The sequence below is a fragment of the Sebastes umbrosus genome, chromosome 6, assembly GCF_015220745.1.
Source record: "Sebastes umbrosus isolate fSebUmb1 chromosome 6, fSebUmb1.pri, whole genome shotgun sequence".
NCBI lineage: Eukaryota > Metazoa > Chordata > Actinopteri > Perciformes > Sebastidae > Sebastes > Sebastes umbrosus.
In genome coordinates, this window is record NC_051274.1 from 21,539,882 (window position 1) to 21,561,391 (window position 21,510).

Sequence of the window (21,510 nt, forward strand, 5' to 3'; positions counted from 1 at the left end):
ATGAAAGTTTTGCCCCAATGATGCCAAAAACATTCTGCCTACTGCAGGTTTAATGTAGATTTAATTGTTTATGTTTATCATTATTATTATATTTATTAAAGGTTACTAACAGAGATGAAGTCGTCTAGAAGGTAACACTCAAATTGGGAAAACTTGCAAAAACTTGCAAGAAACTTTCGCAATTTGCGTGGTACCTTCTAGACACGACCCAGATGAGGAGGATGTGACTGGATGTGACTGAAGCTGGGCTTGAAGTGGAGGAGGAGGGGAGTAACTTATTAAAGTTAGGGTGATGGGTGGAGTTGTCTACAAGCCCACCACCAACCCCCAACGCTATATATATTACTTTAAGATCCCTCCTGGCTCTTTCATCCAGAGGACTACTCACCACAATGCCAAGCAAACCTGCGCCCATCAAGAAATCCCCAGCCAAGCAGGCTGCCGCGAAGGCACCTGAGCCCGCGCCGGAGCCCACACCGGCTCCCGTAGAGGCTCCACCTGCGGAAGCTGCACCTGTCGAGGCTACACCTGTTGTGGAAGCTGCTGCTCCTGTCGAGGCAGCAGCTCCTGCACCCGAGGCAGAAACACCCCCCGCTGCTGAACCAAGCCCCCCAGGTATCACTGGGAGATATGGACACTTTTTATAACCGCGAAAATCCCTCCTGAACATGGAATGGAGTACTAACGTTAGTCCTTAAGCTGTATGTTAACATAAGATGAGTGCACTGGGCAAACACACGGTGTCTAATGTTACTTTCAAAAAACAAATCTCTAGTCATTTGACTACTAATGTTCAGCTCCTTACCCAGAAGGAGACACAACTCTTGAAACAGCTGCAGCAGCTGTGACCCTTATCACTCTTAAACGCAAAATGCAGCTTGTTTTAAATGTAGCCTGGTGGAGCTTGAATATCCTCTAATGACATGCATCTCAAGGTACAGTATGGAACTGAGTGTGTGGACTCCTAGTGCTAGTAATCAGTGGTTGTTGAGGCGTTGCAGCTTTGCAAATAATAAGGACAATATTGAAACTATAGAAGATTGGAAATTGTAGTACAGAGAAGTCATTACACTTTCCCCAAACTTAATGAGAGAAAAACACCAAAACCTGTGCCTATAGTCACCATTTTCACCTGGATCTACTGTCGATTTCTTCACCTGCTAACATGTATCACACATCTAATACAATTAATTCCAATATGTTTATATTAAAGAGGACCTGTTGTGCTTATTTTCAGGTGCATACTTGTATTTTGAGTTTAGGGCCACATTGAGGAAAAAAAAAATCTGAGATTTTGAGAATAAAGTCATAATATTATAAAGTAGTAATTTTACGTGTTATTTTCTTTTTTCTCTTGTAAAGTAACGATTTTATTCTCGTAATATTATGACTTTATTCTCGTAATATTACGACTTTTTTCTCATAAAGTTATGACATTCTCGTAATACAACTTTTTTTTCTCGTAAAGTTATGACTTTATTCTCGTAATACTACAACTTTGTTTCTCGTAAAGTTATGACTTTATTCTCGTAATACTACAACTTTGTTTCTCGTAAAGTTATGACTTTATTCTCGTAATACTACAACTTTGTTTCTCGTAAAGTTATGACTTTATCTTGTAATATTACAACTTTTTTTCTCGTAAAGTTATGACTTTATTCTCGTAATATTACAACTTTTTTTCTCGTAAAGTTATGACTTTATTCTCGTAATACTACAACTTTGTTTCTCGTAAAGTTATGACTTTATCTTGTAATATTACAACTTTTTTTCTCGTAAAGTTATGACATTATTTTCGTAAAGTTATGACTTTTTTCTTGTAATATTATGACTTTATTATGGAAATCTCTGATGTTTTTTCCCTCAATGTGGCCCTAATACTCCGTAGTACATTTGCACTTTGGCCCTCACTGCATTAGACCTATATACTATATACTTAGACTATAATCTGTTACCTTCATCACAATGCTCAAAAGTTTTGCGGCTCCAGAAAGATTTTTTTTTATTTATTTTTTTGCTTAAAATGGCTCTTTTGATAGTTAAGGTTACAGACCCCTGTACTAGATTATGTGTACATGCTTTAATGTTCAAAAAACATTTTACTTTTCTCATACCGCCTGTGCTGTAGCACCTCTTTTCACCCTCTGTCTGAAAGGCGGTTCAGGAGCAGTGTTTCTGTGTGGTAACTAACTCCCCTTAGCCTTGACTTTGTAACTTAAACAGACCTTTTACATGCACAAAAAACTAGATAATACACTAAAGGAAAGGGAAAAGCACAAAAGCATAATAGGTCATCTTTAATTGTTTAATTGCAGAAACAGTTCCTGTAAGAAGTAACAAAAGTAGAAGCACAAAATGCATGGGAGTGGATGTAGTCGAGTGACTGGTGTTGTTTTTGCTTGCTAACCTCAACATGTAACCCCTAACTTCAGCTGATGCCACAACCACCGAGGAAGGAGGCGACTCGATACACTCCTACTGAGGGTAAACACACACACCACACGGGGTCCACACACACAAGCTGTAATGTATGTGTGTGGGTTTGTGTTCCAGTGTGCCCTACACATGGTGTGTGTGTTTCGTTCTCATGTGTTTACTGGTATTTCTATCTGTAAAGTTCATCATGTGTAAGTGTTCATCTTTGAGCTCTTTGTCTTTTTAACCAACCCATGAGGTTTCACTTTGTGGACATGTGATGGTCTTCTAATGTGTGCAAAGGTCTTGGAGTGCCTCCAAAATGTGTCTGTTTTCAGGTCATAAATCTGTTCTTGTCACTGTGAAGTCTGAAAGTTCCGTCCCCACTGCTCCGTCCTGCTGCTTGCTTCAGTGGAGTGTATCTTGATCAAATTAGCTTGAAACTGACTGATTCCCTGCATGAGTAATGTCATAATGTAAGTCGCTAATTGGCTTTCCTAATGGCATTTTAACGCTAGCTGCTGCTCCCGCTGCTGAAGACGATGCTGTTGCTCCTGCTGCAGATGCTCCCGCAGACGGTAAAGATAAACCACCACAGAGACAACAGCATTACTACTCAACCACAAAATATACTGCAAATGATGACTGCTTTATTGAAAATATCTGCTATCCATCATGCTTTCCCCCAGCTGTGAGGACTAGTGGATTCTTAGCAAGACTTAGAACCTCCTGGTGTTTTTTTTCCAGTGAAAATCTGCAGTGATTGGCAGGTTGAAATGTCACTATATGGGAAAGATGCTATGGATATTTTGTCTCTTAAAACGCCATTAACCTCCTGCTTGTTTGACGCTAGCTGCTCCAGCAGAAGCTGCAGTAGTTGAAGAGCCGCCAAAGGCCCCAACGCCCCCACCTCCTGCAGGTAACTCTAATATTTACTTCTGCTGTTAGCTTTGGTCCTGCTTTGAACACCCAGTCATGGTCACTGACAGACGTTATGACGGGGATAATGACTAAAACCACAATTCCATAATCAAAATAGTTGCAGGGTAATTTTCTGTCAATAAACAAATCAATTAATCGATTAATTGTTGCAGCTCTACTTCTGGTGAAGATGTGCAGAATTGTTTATAGGTTTGAGAGCAAATCCCACATAATTAGACCTGAAAATATTAGTAAAATAATTAATCATCCAAGATATAATCTGCAACTGTTTCAGTAATTTTTCAAGCAAAAATGCCAAAAAATAATTTGTCCAGCTTCTCATTTGTGTAGATCTGTTGCTTTTCTTTCTTATAAATTGAATATTTTTGAGTTTTGGACCTTTGGTTGAACAAAACAAAAACATTTGAAGACTTGGGCTCAAGTAAATTGTAAAGGAAAAATTTCCCTAAATGAGTAATCGCGAAAATAATCTGTAGATTAATTGATAATGAAAGCAATCAGAAATTGCAGCTCTACACATAATCATGTTGTAGAATGGACAGTATGTGGGTGTTTTCAGTGTAATTTCAGCTCCTCTTACTGTCCACTTCAACCTTTTATTAATCTGTAATCTGTTTGAACCTCCTTCAGTCGTCACCAGCGCTCCTCTGGACGTATGTGTGGATGATGTGAACGACTCCAGCCTCTCCATTAAATGGAAAACGCCAGAGACCATCGGAGCCTCCGGCCTGGACGGATACACCATCGAGTACTGCAAGGATGGAAGTGAGTCTGTGTGTGTGTGTGAGGCTGCACCTGTCCCCAGAGTGTCAGAGGGCAAATAGACTCATAGCTCTGCCCAGGCCGTATACGGCAGGCAGCACTTCACCGGCTGTCACTGTATCTCCTCACACCACTTTTAGAAGCGCTCGTTTGCTCAGATGACAGCATGCCGTCTGAGATTTCATCATGGAGGCCAATTTGTGCTCCTTTAGGGCAGGTTGTTTGTAAACGTGCGTCAACATGCGATAAACCACTTATCACGTCCCATTAAAGGATGTTTTACGCTTTCGAAAATGGAAAAAGGTTTCAGGTGGAATGCGTTGCAGCCTCATCAAAGCTATTATGACATATATACTTCAAAGTTGAAACTGCACTGAAAGCTACATACTAACGGAAAAACTGTGTTTCCCTGCAGCATCAGACTGGGTTGCAGCTCACGAGGAGCTGACCCCAGCTAACCGCTGCTGCATCAAGAATCTGACAGCCGGTGACCTGCTGCATGTACGCGTGGTGGCTGTAAGCGCCGGTGTCCGCAGTGAACCTGGTACACTTGCTAAGCCTGTGCCCATCCGTGAGATCGGTGGTAAGTAGCAGCCAATGTTTCACAAACTGTACAACGGACCACTTAGTGTCTACTGAAAAGGGAAATCCGAACAGCCCTGTCTTCTATCTGTGGGGCTGTACATGAGTGTGTCCAAAAGTGTACAAAATGTCCCAAAATGTTGTTGGATTTCTTTACAAAAGCGCCTTCAAAATTCCTAAAGTCCAAACAAAATGTCCCTGCAAAATAGGCTTCCACCGATGTAAACAACAACTTCTCAGGCGGTGGTACTGTAACTTATGACCTGTAAAATGCTCATGTTGCAAGCACGGAGGTAGAGGTGGTATTTACTGCCGGGCACTTAAGATGGACTGCACAGATGTACGTACATAAATCCTACAGGCGCAGACAAGACCTTTCATTAGCTGTAAATCATGCTCACACTTGTACACACATTTTCAGTCGGTTCAAATAAAAAGCGAAGCACTCACACACATTCTACTTCACTTTTGTATTTTTCTTTTAATTAAATGGATAACAACTGTCTATAGACCTTTTGTTTCTTGCTGGTAGCGTCCTAAAGGACTAAAAGAGATGTAAAGCTAACAAGAATAATAGATAATAACACAGTATATTTATTTAGCGCTTATTAAAATCAATTATTAAAAATTGCTTTACAAATATAAAACATAAATAAAAGATAAGTGAACATGGAAACATTTTAATCAAATAGCAAGAGCAAAATGAGGAAAAGGGTCTAATATAATATATACTTTGTTTTAGTACTGTGTGTTTGACGACAGTTTGAACCATCAGCTGTATTTTGTATGACAGGTTGAACATTAATTGACAGTTAAAATGTTTTACTGCAGAATTGATCAAATGTTTAACTGCAGATTGCGCCACTGCACCATATATTCTCAAACTTGGGTGCTGCAGTGGTTAACTGTCTGGCTCTGAAATGGCTTCTGCTGCATCCGTCTTCAAGATGATTTAATGTAAGACTGAGTCAGGCATAGGAAAACGTTTGGCTAATGAGCCATCTGGCAGCCATATATTTTACTGACTTCAGCCCTGTCAGTGTGACCTCACTGTCACTTTCTCTCTTCAATTTATGGCGGTGGCTCTCTAGCTGTCCTGTCGTCTGGCACAAGTATCACTTAATGTCTTGCAATAAATAAAACTGTCCATAATATAACAAAGGCTCATTATGCCCTTTTTAAAATTCACTTCAAAGTCACTTATGTGATTACAAATATTAGCCATTACTCCTCCAATACTGGTTTGTGTGAAGAAGTGCAGCAAATGGCTTCAAAATACTACTACTACTGTCTGCGACACTGTCAACCTCCTAGAGATGCATCGATTAATGGATTACTTGTCAACTATTCAATAATCGGCAACTATTTTGATAATTGATGAATTGCTTTGAGTATTTGTTTTAAGAAAAAAGGTAAAAATTCTGATACCAGCCTCTTAAATGTGAATATTTTCTGGTTTCCTTACTCATCTATGACGGTAAACTGAATATCTTTGAGGACGTTATCTTGACATTTCTCACCATTTTCTGGACCAAACAACCAATCGAGAAAAAAAACGACCAATTAATTGACAGTGAAAATGATTGTTAGCTGCAGCCCTACAACCTCCTCTTTGCTCGTTTAAACTGACGTTGGTTTTGTTACTGGAGCTGTGAATTTCCATCAGCGCACTCACACCAAGTCACATTGACATAGTGCAGACCTGAGCTGACATGCCCCAGTTACTCACTTTCAGAAGGAGAGCTTAATGTCTCTGAGCGTATTTCCTGGTCAGGGTTCAAACTGCTGCGAACAAACAGGAAACTTAAGTGGAGAAATGTAGGCATACCACCAGCACTGCTGGTGAAATGAGGGAAGCGACACATGAGCCTAATTGATGGATTCTGGGTGGCTTGTTGGGGGGGGGGAGGGGTAAATTCAGCTGCGTGTCCCGACCAGACATCCATCTACATGTACAAGCTTCTGATAAAGACACACTGTCCTGCATATGCTGAAAGCCCCCCACAAAGACACTTTATCCAGAGACAAAGAAAGATTATAAATGGTTTGCAGGAGGACTTCCCGGCTGCTGGATGCCGTAATGCCAGCAACATTGCTGGGCATTGCTGGGAAGGGTGCTGATTAGCAGGGATTACTGTTTGAGCCAAATCTGGAGGCAGACCTGATCCTCACGGGGGAATGATGGTCCCAGGGGCCGGATCTCAGCCTTTGCAGCAATGATGGTGACAAGTGTTAGGACGAGAAGGATGAGACACAAGAAACCTGGTTAGAAGGGAAGCAAAAAGATGGACAGGAGAGGTTGATGGGGAGTGAGATGAGGACTTTTTGAGTGGATGAAGAGAAACCAAGGCTGCAACATCATGTGAGAGAGGCGATGGAGGGCAGCAGCTTGTTTTGATGTATCCTGTTAGCCCAGAGAGACATTTGCTGCTTATGCAGAAACATGCGAGGGATGCTGTTCCTGATACTTAGCACCCGGCCATCCAGCATAGTGGATAAGTAAATGGCTCTTGTCCCAACCACGGCGGTGCAAATTCATCCATATCATTTTATCCCCCGCTAAAGCACACCAGCCGTTATCACAGTTGATTTGGCCATCTACAATTTCCAATCTGTTGCACTTCAGTGTTTCAAGATGTGATGTTTGACCACTCCAGTCAGTTTAAAAAGTGATGACATCTTCCTGCTGCTTCTTTGTGCATGACATGAAGGAACACATGTTGGGGTTTATCCAAGTTTCTCGTCACCAAAGCTATTTTAAGAGCTGTTAGATGCAGGGTCTTCCACTTTTGCCTCTCCCTGCCCAGATACTGTACTTTTTCTCTCACACACAGAAACTTTCTCTTCAGCTAGATTTCCTATGGCTATGTCTACTTCTAATCATCAGTAAGACTGGGACATGGATTTAGTTTTGACTTTAATAACCTCACAGATGGTGGACTCTTAGTGTAGTGTTGTGTTTAAGATGAATAGCTAATTTTGTTTGTTTAGTATTTTTGCACATGTATGGTATCTGTTATTCTGTTCTTTATATGTATGTTTGTCTTTGTGAAAGTATAATAAATTGAAAAAACGTAAGTGTCAATGCTAATAATATTTAATCTAAGAAGCAACAATTATTTTGATTTTGAATGTCAATGAAGTGTTTAGTCAAAAAAATGGTAATTTAGAATTCCTCAAAGCCCACAGTGATGTCTTCAATTTGCTTGTTTTGTCCGATCCAGAGTCCAAAACCGATAAGATATTTAATATTTTGTGTATATGGCAAAGAAAAGCAGCAACATGTCCCATTTTAAAAGCTGAAACCAGAAAATGTTTGGCACTTTTTGCTTGAAAATTGACTGCTGATAAATTTTCTGTTGATTAATCAACTAATCGTTGCAGCTCCCATCATAAATTATAATTGTCATTCTTTCTTAAAGTAAAATAACACATTCATACCAACAAGTTTACTATCAAAACTATGAAAATAGATTTTTTTTATGGTAAGTTCTGGTCTAACTTGGGGGTTAATTTTAGCTCCTTCCATCAGGTTCTCTTGTCAGCTTTGCCTCGCAGTGGCTGGTCTATTTAGGTCTTGTTGACCTGTCATTTTGACCCACCTTTGAAAAACACAAACGGGATGTGGACATCACACAATTTGTACAGTGCTGGCTGGTAATGCCAGCCAATGTTAAGTCAAGTGGATTCTTTATTTATGTAGGTGTCCAGGTTATGTTAATATCAAACAAAAATTGCAGTTGCAGTTTACATTTATGTCCAAAATGTCATCATTTCATAATTTTATCCTGTTAGACACGTGTGTGAAATTGTCATAATAAGCATATTGATTCTTGGGTTACGGACAAAAACGTGTTTTGTGAGGTCACAGTGACCTTGATCTTAGACCAACAACATCTAATCGGTTCATCCTTGAGTCCAAGGGGACGTTTGTGCCAAATTTTAAGAAATTCCCTCAAGGTGTTCCTGTGATATCCCGTTCAGAAGAATAGCCAAAACAGATGATGGATGAGGCGGAAGATAAACATATCTGACTTGACTACTTGTTTTTCAGACCACCCCAGGATCCGCTTGCCCCGCGCTCTCAAGACCCGCTGTGTCATAAAGGTTGGAGAGCAGATCAACCTGGTCATCCCCTTTCTTGTAAGCCAGCACATACACACCATACTTTATAGTCCATGAATAACATGTACAGTTGGCACAGAAAACTTCACAGACATCACGCTTTGCCTTGCATCTTCTCATCTCTTGTCTCTCTGTTTCCAACTCCTCAGGGAAAGCCCAAACCTGCGGTGTCCTGGCTTAAGGATGGTAAGCCTTTAGATACAAAGGTCAACATCAGGAACAGTGACAAAGACAGCATCTTGTTTATCCGCACCGCTGAGAGGGAGAACTCTGGTGTTTACGAGATGACTGTTAAAGTGGACAGCTTTGAAGACAAAGCCACCATCACCCTTCAGATTGTGGGTGAGTCGCGCATGCTTTATGATTACACACAAACAATACACGTGGAACAACATGTGCATGTGTGTGACAGGTGTGTGAATGTCGACTTACTGTGGCTTTTTGACTTGGTTGGTTCTGAGACACGTGTCTTGCTCCAGCAGAAGTTCAAAGCACTAACCAACATACATCACACCTCCTAACGATGATTTCCTTTGACCCTGCTGTCAGCTGCTGCTGTTAAAATGTTAGAGGCATTAGCATACAAATATATGCTTCACTTTTGATCTTGGGAGCAGATACCTTGCGTGCTTTGAGGAACACACTGCTTATGATTTTAATCCGTTATAAATGCTAACAGTAGCGTGTCTCCTCAGACCGGCCTGGCTGTCCTACCAGTATGAAGTTGGTGGACTCCTGGGGCTTCAACGCCGCTCTGGAATGGACCCCTCCCAAGGATAATGGCAACACAGAGATCACTGGATACACCGTCCAGAAGGCCGACAGGAAGACCGGGGTATGGCAGATGTTCACATACAAATACACCAGGCCAATCACATTGTCAGGCTTTGTGAAGTTGCAGACATAAACCGGATTCACACTAGACGCAAGAGATTAAAAGGAGTCCCGCCATAGATACCTATGCCGTAGGTTTTGATTTATAGTTCAGTGTCTGATTTTTATCACATTGATGCTGATGGTGCCGCCACAACACTAGACCGATGTATGGTATATGATCTACATCCATGGCCGACAGTGATGGCCTTAGTGAAGTTAACAGACGGATAAGTGTGTGACTATGTTTTCAAAATAAGGTGTTAACAAGGGTACATGCGAAATATATGTATATGGAAATAAGATTAAATGGATTATATTCACAAGTAGACTATGACGTGGCTCTTCCTTGAACTAAACACAGTATCAACTCTCACCCCTTTATCTCCCACTTTTAATATGGATGAAATGGTCTCTAATCAGATGCTCTGGATTACATTGCCATGCCTTTTTTCTCTGGGGTTTACTGAGCAGTGTATCAAAATGCTAATAGGTCTTTTTAAAGTTGTGACTCATGCTTCTGAAAGGAAGCTGCTGGCAGAGATGTAAGAGGATACTGCTGCCAACTACCAGAACCTATAATACAGCCCAGGCTACATTTGTAAGTGAGGACATACTGTATCACACTCATCTCTCTGTCTTTCTTTTATACATGGTGGCTTAGTGAGGAGAGAGAATTGGCCTAAACCAGGCATCCTAATCATCATCTAACTGCCAGCCCTTTTTAATGATGGGTTGATTGATAGCTCACTGGTAACAACCATCCAATGAGGACACATCACAGTATAGTTTTTCTAACCGCCTGTTGTGTCTCCACCTGCAGGACTGGTTCTCGGTGCTGGTGAACTACCACAGGCTGACGGCCACCATCTCAGACCTCGTCATGGGCAACTCGTACTCCTTCAGAGTGTTTGCTGAGAACCAAGTGGGCGTCGGTGAGATGAGCGCTGTCACCAAGAAGGTGGCCACCATCCAGAAGACAGGTGACCTTCTTGATTCATTTTTTTAAATCTTCTGAGGTCAATCTGTTCATCTAATGAAGAGTTTAGTGGCAGGGCTGCAGCACAAGTGATTACTTTTTACGTTAATGAGCTGCAGTAAGTGTGTGAGAGTCTTGAGTGTGTGTCTTAAAGTGATGACTTGAGTGGAAATGGCCTTGGCACTGCTTCAATCATTAAGTGGGTAGCTCTCTTGGCTCGCGCTCAGCTACTACTGAAATAACTTTTAAGAGGCTCCGACAACATTAAGACAGCTGGTAGAGCAAATGTTGCTCTTCTTGTGTGAGGGTGTTTTTAATACTGCTTTTACCTGCGCCTGCCTCCCTGCAATGAATGTAATTTGATGATGTAGGGGGGGGGCGCTTTCTCCGACCATTTCTGTAACTTTCCGAACCCAACGATTCAACATTCACACAAACTTCACGCTGCGATTGTCCAGGAGAGACTGTCTGAAAATGTGTGCCTTTATCCCCATATTTAAATGATATTGCGTCTCCCAATTCTCTATGAAGGCCAGCTTTTCACAACATCCAACAGATGGCCGACAGATGGAAGATGAAACCTCTCAGTTGAATAGGGACAAGGTGGTGATGGGGAGGTGGTGGGTGGTGCAATCCTTGCTCTGAAACACAGTGATACGATATTAAAGAACAGCATCCAAGGACTGATTGGCTCGAGGAACGTGGAACAAAAAGATACTTAGCCAGATGTGGTGGTGTCAGAATTGTGAATGAAAGGAAATTTTGACAGCGTGGGAAGGCGGAATTGACGGAGTAGATTTTGGAGCGAGAAATAACATGACTTCCCAACAGAGAGAAAGCGAGAGGGGAAAGATTTTCCTTATTGATCTTTCACCAAAGCTTTTAGCATTTTAGCTAAAGCATTACAGTAACTTGTAGACACAGTGGCAGCTGTTCAGCAAACCTTGCATAGTTTCACTTTCAGACACAAGTTTGCCTCTTGTGGTTAAACCACTACTTCTATGTATGTCACATGGCTGCAGCTGCTTCACAGTAAAAAACTGTCCTGTGCCGTCAATCATTTTTCTATCCTTTAAATAAGTACAGACAGGTATTGTAATTTGATTTACAATACCAAGAAGTCGTCACTGAGATCCTAACCTTGTTCCATGTGTTCACAGGTATTGTCTACAAGCCTCCCGAGTATCCAGAGCGTGACTCCAGTGAGGCACCCAAGTTCACCACACCCCTCAGCGACCGCGCTGCCACCGTGGGATACACCTGCAAGCTGCTGTGTTCTGTCCGTGGATCCCCCAAGGTCAGACACTCATACACTTACTGTTCATACACACACTGCAGTTTGCATAGAAGCCCATGGATCATTATATAGTTTCATGTGTCATGCCCATGACCCTCACTGAACCCTTTTCAGGTTAATGTGCAGTTTGGGCTCATGTTTCCACCACCTATAGTATATCTTAACAGTATATAGTGTCCAGGAACACGATAGAGTTCCTATTATGTCTCACTTATAGCTAATGCCCACAGCTAGCATTTTGACCACATAGCGAGTAGGGGCTGGGGAAACATCTGGATGTCTTGTTGATCTTTTCCATATAGTAGGTAGGAAGTCGAATGTCACGATACAACATTTATTCTATATTTAAACAGTTTTGTTCCTACTGAGGACTCTTGATAAATAATTTGAGCATGTGATGTACTGCTTCAAATGAGGTATGTCGCTGCTATAAAGATCCACTGTAGAAACGGGGCAGGGCATGTGAAGTTTCAGTATGTCTCTCACTGTTCTTGGCGGCTGCTGCTCCGGTTAAACATATCTTTACAGTTGTCTGGCTGACGCAGACGGCTTAAGAGGCAGGCAACGGTGGAAATGCATCAGATTATGCGTCCTAGCTGTCCTTGACTTCTCAGCAAGGACAGCAGCGGTTGAACAGTTTGCACATGCCAGTGTATTTGAGACAAATCGAACAGGAACTGATGTAGGCTTGAGCTTGAATTTGCCAACACAAGGATATTAATATTTCAGTGGCAGCTGAGAAGGTCCAGAAACATGGCATGTGTGGGCAATTCCCAGAGCTGTGAGTACAGTATGTTTATGGTTTATAAAGTGAAACACTGACTCATCACAGGCATCCGAGTGTAGTAGACCCACTATGTCTAAATGAGTCTTAAGTGCCTGTCCCTGTGGACCAGCGGAGTCCTAGCAGCTGTGTGATAACACATCCACTCATTATCTGTAGGGGACCATGGACAGAGAGACATTCAATGCTAGGCGTGGGGTAAAAAAACGATACAGCCTAATATTGCAATATTTTGCGTGGCAATATTGTAACAATACACAGACGTCAAGTATTGATCTTTTATTGTATGAACTATTAACCTCTTAACAATCCGACGACCTTGTCATCTCATGCTAGCTTGACAGGAAGAATTCTAAATACCGCTTCAAAGTTGCGCAACATCTTGGCGAGGAAAAACTGGCATGGCCATTTTCAAAGGGGTCCCTTGACCTCTGACCTTAAGATATGTGAATGAAAACTCTGAGATGAAGAGAGTGAACAAAAAAAATTGTAATCACAATATATCGTATCACAGTACTCGGCATATCGCAAAATGTATGTATGTATGTATCGCAAAAATTGCCATAAGATCGTATAGTGACTTAAGTAATGTGATAATATTGTATTGTATCCCACCCTTATTCAATACCTCTTTTATACAGGAGACCCAGATACTCTGAATGTTTTATAATTATATATAATTACAAACAATTGAACTACATAAAATACAACTTCATTTTAATTTATCTCCTCCAAACACTCACCCTGTCCCAACTCTCTCTCTCTCTCGCTTTTTTTTTTTAATCTCTCTCTTTATATAACTTCTATAAGTTAAATTATTTCACACGTTGGACACTTGTGTTAACATGTGAGTGTTTATAGGCTCTGGCTCAGTGTCCAAAGTCCATTAAGGACTGCTGAGTGAGGTCCAGCAGAAAGGCATGTAGTATGATAAGTTGTCCTTCTGTGTCTGATAAAGAGCTGTCACATATAGAGGCAGAGACAACGGGGGTGGCTGTTAGAGAGAACGGCGAGAGGATAGATAAGCAAGGAAGGAGCGACGATGATAACAAGTATAGCCTTTTGTCCTGTCATGGCTAAGTGGACACGTTGCTGTATCACAGAAGGCACTATTTTTGCCACCGGTCCAGACTGCAGCACTGTTATCAGTGTGACTGACTATCCCTGTAACATCCACACACATGGATGTCCAAATACAGAAGTATGATGGGACAGGAAAGGAAGATAAAATAATAAGAGCAGGAGAGATGAGTGGCTGGATTTACTTTGTCTTTACCTCTGGCTGTCAATTAAACGAAACTAAGGGCTCTATTTTCGTGTCGATGCGGAACGCAGTGTCTCACCGGCAACTGGTATTTTTATTGGGATTCATCCTCTAAGGACCATGCATATTTGTACCAGAAGTTGTCGGGATATTTCCATCTGGACCAATGTGGTGGACAGACACAACTGACCAAAAATAACTGTCTAAAAATACATTACATCAAAATCCTTTTCCCATAAATTGTCATGCCTTTGCAGGCTGATTCCTGATTCCATGCATTGATGCACCGATCCAAACTATGATCTCATTTGATTTTGTAGACTCAACTGTTCCACTAATATAAAACCTGCAGGTCTACCAAGATAAACAGCATTAGCAGCATTACGATTTGTTGAAGGTATTGGTTTGCAACAACATTAACCTCAGCAGCACCCCACTGCCAAAGGCTCAAATATACAGTCCTTGGTCTACTGCCCAGCATGAAAGCGTGTCTGTCTTTCCATCGTCCTCCACCTCATCCATCAGAGGGAAATTGAGATGGAGGAGATTCAACGGTGTTATTTTTCACTTTACATTGTTTGCCCTGCTGAGTTTAACTTGAGGGAAAGTGAAACTTATAAAGTAAAACCTTTTAGATGTAACACCCTGCCCCTCCACATCCTGGTACTTGCGTAAAATTGCAAAACTTGCAAAATCATTTTACAGAAGTCACTTCAACTAATAATAATTTGTGGATCTGAAAAATCAGTTTTCAGTTGTTACCTTGTCAGAAAATAATCTACATACGCCCAAAATGTTTGACCTTCTTTACCGTCCAAACTCATTTGTCAGTTCACGAACTTCCTAAAATGGAAGAATCATCTATTTTGAGAACTTGTCGTTAGCAGCAACGCAGAACTAAATATGTTTCACATATCGGTGAGGAAGAGTTGGAACAAACTCTTATGAAATACAGCAGCTTAGCTGAAATCCAATAACCAGAGTCCCCTTGCATGAAGCTGGACCATGAGGAAATTCATGCAGGGAGAGTGTCGCTGAAGCCCAGAGCAGCACATACCTGAGGAGACTTATATTACTCTCATTCTACCCAACTGTCACGCTCCGCATATACAGTCCAAGCTCGCTGGAAGACAAGCTGATAACAGACTGAAAGCCCAGTTTAGCCAAATGTTGAGCTTATCTAAAAAACACATGTTAAACTGTTATCAAGTAGTTCTCATACTAACAGGGTTGCTGTAATGAATGTGTACTATTAGAATTTCTAGCAAGTTGTTCAATTTGGGGGGGAAAAGTACATTGATTAATTTGGATGTCTAATGTGATACAGAAAAGACTGAAAGTCAATGTGGTAATGGTAAATAGATAGCTAAAACTGTACAATGACATCAATAGTCAGAGGTTCAAAAAAAACAAAAGCATGATTTTTTGTTGTTGTGTAAAGTGCAAAGTTGTAGTTTATAAATGTCTCCCCTCATCCTCTCAGCCTAAGATCGAATGGATGAAGAATATGTGTCTCATTGGAAACGACCCCAAGTTTCGTCAGATCTCGGCATCAGGCATTTGCTCCCTCGAGATCCGTAAGCCCTCCTGCTTCGATGGCGGTGTGTACACCTGCAAAGCCATGAACGCCAAGGGAGAGGACGTTGTCTCCTGCAAGCTGGAGGTCAAACGTACGTATCTACAGACAAATTAAGGATAACGTTTTAAGTGAATTGAGGTTACAAAATCTCCTTGAAGGAATTGTGCAACGAGTTTAGTAAAAACGCTTAATCAACGCTTGGCAATGGTTAGATGTGAAGATCGATACCACTTTTATGTGCGCTAAATATGAATCTAAAACCAACAGCTGGTTAGCTTTGCATTAAAATGGAAGCACGTCTAAAGTTCACTAATTGACAATTTATATCTTGTTTTTTTTAATCTGTACAAACCAAAAAATAAAAAAAATGACACGTTGTGGTCATATGAGATTTACATTCTGAAACCGTTTTTATACTTCTGTTTCTTTACACATTAAACAAGATATAACATGTTAAACAGTGAGCTTTAGAGGTGCCGGTAGGATGATTTTGTTACCTCTTGACAGAGCCAGGCTAGCTGTTTCCCCCTGTTTCCAGTCATTATGCTAAGCTAAGCTAACTGGCTGCTGACTGTAGCTTGATATTTATTTTACAGTGTTATCTGATCTTTTCATGAACTCTCAGCAAGAAAGCAAATAAGCGTATTTAGTATAATGTCAAACTATTCCTTTAAATGTGAGAAATTTGGAGAACCTGTTATTAGTACCAGTTGATGATTCCAGCTTTCACGACTCCACATTATAACTAATAATATACCACAACTTTAATCCATTTAAAAAACCTAAATAAACTGTATATTCTTCTCCCAACAGAGGTTACCCTTCCGGGCAAATAAACCAACAGCCAAACCCCTAGAGGTAAGTAACAGCTATATCCACTCCTGTGCAAGAGAGACTGAGTTTGTTTAGTAGTCCAGGGTTTTAGACACAAATGTGTCACTAGTGGGAGCACATTTCATTGCTATTTATCCTTCTCCATTTCCTCATAAATGAAATATCCTTTTAATGGTCTGTTACTACTAACACTAACACTACTCATTACTGCTTTCACACATATAGGAGATACTCACAGTTGTTTGAGATTGAGTTTGGCACACTGATAATTAGGACTAATCCTAATGCTTCGACCGTTGCCATGGTAATCAACCTCCAAAATCAGTATTCGAATGCTTCATTTTTTGTTTTTTTATAAATATAATTATGTAATAATAATGTATAAATCCCAAAATAGCCCATGAAATAAGGAATAATCCCACAACACTATTCATTATTCATATTCAACATTAATTATTGTTATTCTCAGATGGATATCGCTGTTTGTTGTGTGTAGAGGTGTGTGTGAACAGAAGTGCAGCAGCGGCGCTGTCCCGAAGCTTTGAATAGCTTTGAATATTTGTCATCGAAGCTTCGAAGCCCAAAAAGTGGTATTCGGGACAGCCCTACTGACCAGCCATGAATTGCAGTGTTCTTAATCTCATCGCATCAAATTAAAACCAATAACAACTCATCTGTCCTTCACTCTTGCCCTCCTCTTTCCTTCTCCTCCCTCCTCAGCCCTGCTTTTGGATGTGGTAATGTGGCAAAGATTAATGCCAGTCAAATAGAAATACCAAATCTGCTGTTTTTACAGCGTTAACGTTTCTATTTATACCCTGACTATTAGGCAGCCACGGTCGGGTTTTGGTATTGGCACTTTCATTTAAGCTTTTCAAATGCTCGAGTGGTGTAGCCTTTCACGGAGTGCCGGAAGGCTTTGCCAACAGTGTCATTTAAACTGCTGACAGCAGAAGCCTCATCAAAGTATTTAAAAAAAAAAAAATGCATTAAGTGGTGAGAGAAGTTGGCAAGATTTATAACGATGAAAATAAGTGACAAAGGGTTGGAAAAAAAAGACATTTAAACTGGGAAGAATGATGAGACAGATGGCTAAATAGGTCGGTAAAGGGATGTACAGGATAGTTGAAGGTTATCAACAAGTTAAAGAGTGAAGGATAATGGTTTTATCTTACTGTAGAAGACATACCACTTGTTCTTTTTACGGCACTGTGAAACACTATCCCTTTCCATGCCTGCTGTACATTCAAAACATGTGAGCAAGGGGCCAATTACATGTTCTTTTCATTCACGTCCGTCCGTCCGTCCTCATTCCCATGAATGCGATATCTTAGGAACGACTGGGGCGAATTTCTTCAAATTTGGCGCAAACATCCACTTGGACTCGAGGATGATCTGATTCGATTTTAGTGGTCCAGCTGCACTGTGATCTCACATCCATCCCATTCTTGTGAATGTGATATCTCAGGAACGGGGACATATCATGAAAAACTCCCTTTTTCAGTGCTTGTGCACATACATGTGGGTATCTGGAGTGCCTATTAACCCACAAACTGTGAAATAAGTCAACCCAGTCAGTTTTTAGTGGGCTGCCTCGATCAGAAAATGTGAATCAACAAGCCATTCAGATTTGGCTCCCCTTCCTATGTCACATGCAGGCTCATTAGAATCACAGCTTGAGAACTACTTCTGCAAAGGTGCACCATATTTTTCTCGCAAGCCAATCAGAGCAGACTGGGCTTTTTCAGGAGGGAGGGGCTTAAAGAGACAGGCGCTAAAACTGAGCATTTCAGACAGAGGGTGAATATAGGTATGTTCAGACAGACTGTATGAGAAAAATGTATTTTTTGAACATGAAAGCATGTAAACATGTTCTAGTAGAAACCCAAAGTACAGTTATGAACCTGATAATGAGCATGATATGTTCTCTTTAACATTTTGCACTTAGAGGAAGATTGTGGTCATTTTGGTACTTAAAGGAATACTTTAAAATGACCATTTGTATATCGGTTACTCACCTCATGCTACCTTGAATTCTTGAAGATAACTTCAAGAAGATAATGGAGAAAACTCTTGATGAATGAACTCTCACAGTCTCACACCTGCGCGGACGCGCTACTTGTAAGTTTTAGTGAAGATGCATGTGTTTGGGAAATACTGAGCATACGACTAGATAAATGAGACTTGGATTAGACTGCACGAGTTGTGTGAGAGTTTGTAAACGGATGTTTTGATATAGTTTAGCTGTTGTTGAAGGTGGCCTCCATTTGCTTCAATTCATCAAGACTTTTCTCCTTATTTGGATTCTTCGTTCACCGTGGAAGCATGTGAGAAAAACATTTTTTGTGAAGAATTCAAGGTAACACAGGGTGAGTAATTAAAACACATATATAATTTTTGTTCCTTTAACCTGGAACACGGGCCTCAATTCCACTTCTTAATTATTTGACATTAGCAAATAAACTGGATGCAGTTGTTATGCTACATGCACACTACAAAGCTGACCTTCAGTACGTTCAGGGACACGGCTGTGTTCACACTATACCGTAAATGGGGCCACATGCCTGCCTGACAACCCCCCAGCGTGGCTCAAGTGATCACATCTTAATGCATCCTCGGTGTGTTTGGATGCATTCACACCTGTATTTACAGCTGTCCACTTGTGATCACATTACCAAAGACGCGTTTTCATGCCAAGTGTAAACCGCAGCGTATAGATGACGCGATCATGCTTGTGAGTTTTTTCGGGATGCAGTCCCACAAGGCACAGTGATGTCAGCGCGGCACTCCAAAGCTTCTCAAAGTTACTCCAGATGATTTAACACAGCCAAACTCCTCACATTACCACGCGTCAACAGGCTGCTGTGAGAAGAAGGGAGAATGGGCTAAGAGGGCAGAAACCGAGCCAGATAATCTATGATGGAAAACACGCTGTGGATCTATCTTTCTCTCTCTCACACACACACACACACACACACACACACACACACACACACACACACACAGACAGACACATACAAAACCTCAAACACATCCCAACACACTTTCTCCCAGCACATTCCTGTCTGAAGTGATTCTCAACACCTCGTGACTCCATTTAACTCACTTCTTACTTTAATTATCTTTCCACCAGTGCTTTTAAAGGACCAGCAGAAGTCAAGGTCTTATGTTTTTAGGTGAGTTAATGTGTCTCTATGTGTATCTGTGTGTGTAATATATCCTTACAACCCTCTGTGCGTCTCTTTTATCTTGTCCAGAGTGTTTGAGGAGATGAGAGAAAAAAAATCTTTGCTGTCTGTGCAGCAGTGTGTACATAATGAAGAAAGGGACAGAACAACATACCAACATCTCCATATCTATTCCCACCCCCACTGATCCCGACTCACCCACTCCTCCCAGTATGCAGGGAAGACCACCCGACCCATCCCAGTTTGACAAATGTATGTTATTTTAGCTGGTGACATGTATGTAAGGCTATATTTACAATGTTTTTGTCCATGTGCTGTTTGTTACAGTATATGTATGTACTGTATATGTACTACTCAATAAAACAGTGAACCCTCGGACATGCTATTGCAGTGACTCAACACGTTCTCATCCCAACTCGTCACATACTGACGCTTTGTCAGACCCCTCACGGTCACTTTTCGGTTGCGGTAAACACATGCTTAATGTTGTGAATTAAACAAAAACACTTGTTTAGGATTAGGCAACAAAACCACTTAGTTATGTTTAGGAAAGAAACATGGTTTCCTGTCCGCCCTGTGTCTCTTTCGCTCTTTAAAGTACGTCACCACAACACTTTCCCTGTGCGTTTCCTGATGCGGCAGATGGGTTTACATTGTAGTTAATGAAAAGCCCAGGGCGTTTCATACCGGTGCTTAAGGGTACTTTGTACAGTAGTATCAAACGCCAATGGCCGTGACAAAGTGTCTGTATTTGATGCCCTGGGAATGAGAACGGGCTGAATTACTCTATGAATGTTTTAATAAAAATTGTATTTTATTACATATGTGGATTTCTTCACAAATTTCACACATTGCTGCACAAAGTTTTGGGATAGATACAATTTTGTGGTTAGTGCTAGATGCAAGTTTTTGTCATTATAGTATAGTTGTACAAAGACAAATCTGCTGGCTTTCAAGGAGTGGCAAAGTAGAGTTGTGATTACAGTTGGTTTGTCCAAATTACAAAAAAATGGCATCCAGCAATGCAGATGGCTTCATATTTATCTGCTGAGGTTTTGAGATATTGGTCTCTTAAATTTCTTTGAGTGGAAATTGTTTGTTTTGCTCAAAGCGTTGACAAATAATAGAGTATGACAGTTTTCTTAAAATTAGATTTTAAAAATCTCAATATATTGAATTGTAACCGCTATATCATGATGCGTATCATATCGCCAGATTCTTGCCAATACACAGCCTTACTGTACAGTGTATATATACCAAAACTATCTGCATGGCTAAATGCCACCACCAGTGTTGAATGGTGTTTTTTGTGCACTGACCTGTATCACTCACCACCCTTAGGCTTGAAAGGTGGATCGGAAAAGCGTCTAACTTGCTCTTTCCCTAAAGATTGCAGCTACAGTACAGGAAGCATTGATTCTTTATTAATTCATGAGTAGTTATTTACCGTCCATGTTGCTGTTGGTGCCAGTCCAACCATGTGTGTCCTTACCTGCCACTGTTCAGCCAATGGATTTGTACCACGTCTTTGTTTGTTGTTGTTTTTTTTACTGTGTGCGTTTCTTTCCTTGGACTGAAAATGCCACATTGTATGTTTATCTACCTTATTAATAATAGCGTGCTTAGAATTCAACATATGTGTCACCATGTGTCAGATAAATTGCAGAGGTGGTTGCTAATAGCATTTCACAGGTTGTTTTCTTTTCCCAACACAATAAATTGCCATAAAATGATGTTATTGCATATTAAGATGATCTCACTGCTTATTTTACATAAATGTTGGCATGTAGAAAACAGCTGATTTATGCAATAATAGTCAGAGTAGTATAGTCACCAGGTTAAGTAAGTTTATATTAATCTTTTTTTAATGTGTTATGCCAGAGATT

General features: G+C 40.8%; 1 protein-coding gene across 1 annotated transcript; it reads left to right on the forward strand.

Moving 5' to 3' along the window:
- The first annotated feature begins 355 nt into the window (after nucleotides 1-355).
- Nucleotides 356-21,357, forward strand: mybpha (myosin binding protein Ha). Its single transcript, XM_037773571.1, is given in 15 exon segments — nucleotides 356-615; nucleotides 2,433-2,470; nucleotides 2,472-2,484; nucleotides 2,934-2,993; nucleotides 3,269-3,334; nucleotides 3,988-4,122; nucleotides 4,535-4,702; nucleotides 8,756-8,844; nucleotides 8,976-9,168; nucleotides 9,522-9,661; nucleotides 10,523-10,682; nucleotides 11,839-11,975; nucleotides 15,507-15,693; nucleotides 16,416-16,460; nucleotides 19,694-21,357. Coding segments are annotated over 14 exon segments (1,632 nt in total). The 5' UTR covers nucleotides 356-392; the 3' UTR covers nucleotides 16,439-16,460; nucleotides 19,694-21,357.
- The last annotated feature ends 153 nt before the right edge of the window (nucleotides 21,358-21,510 follow it).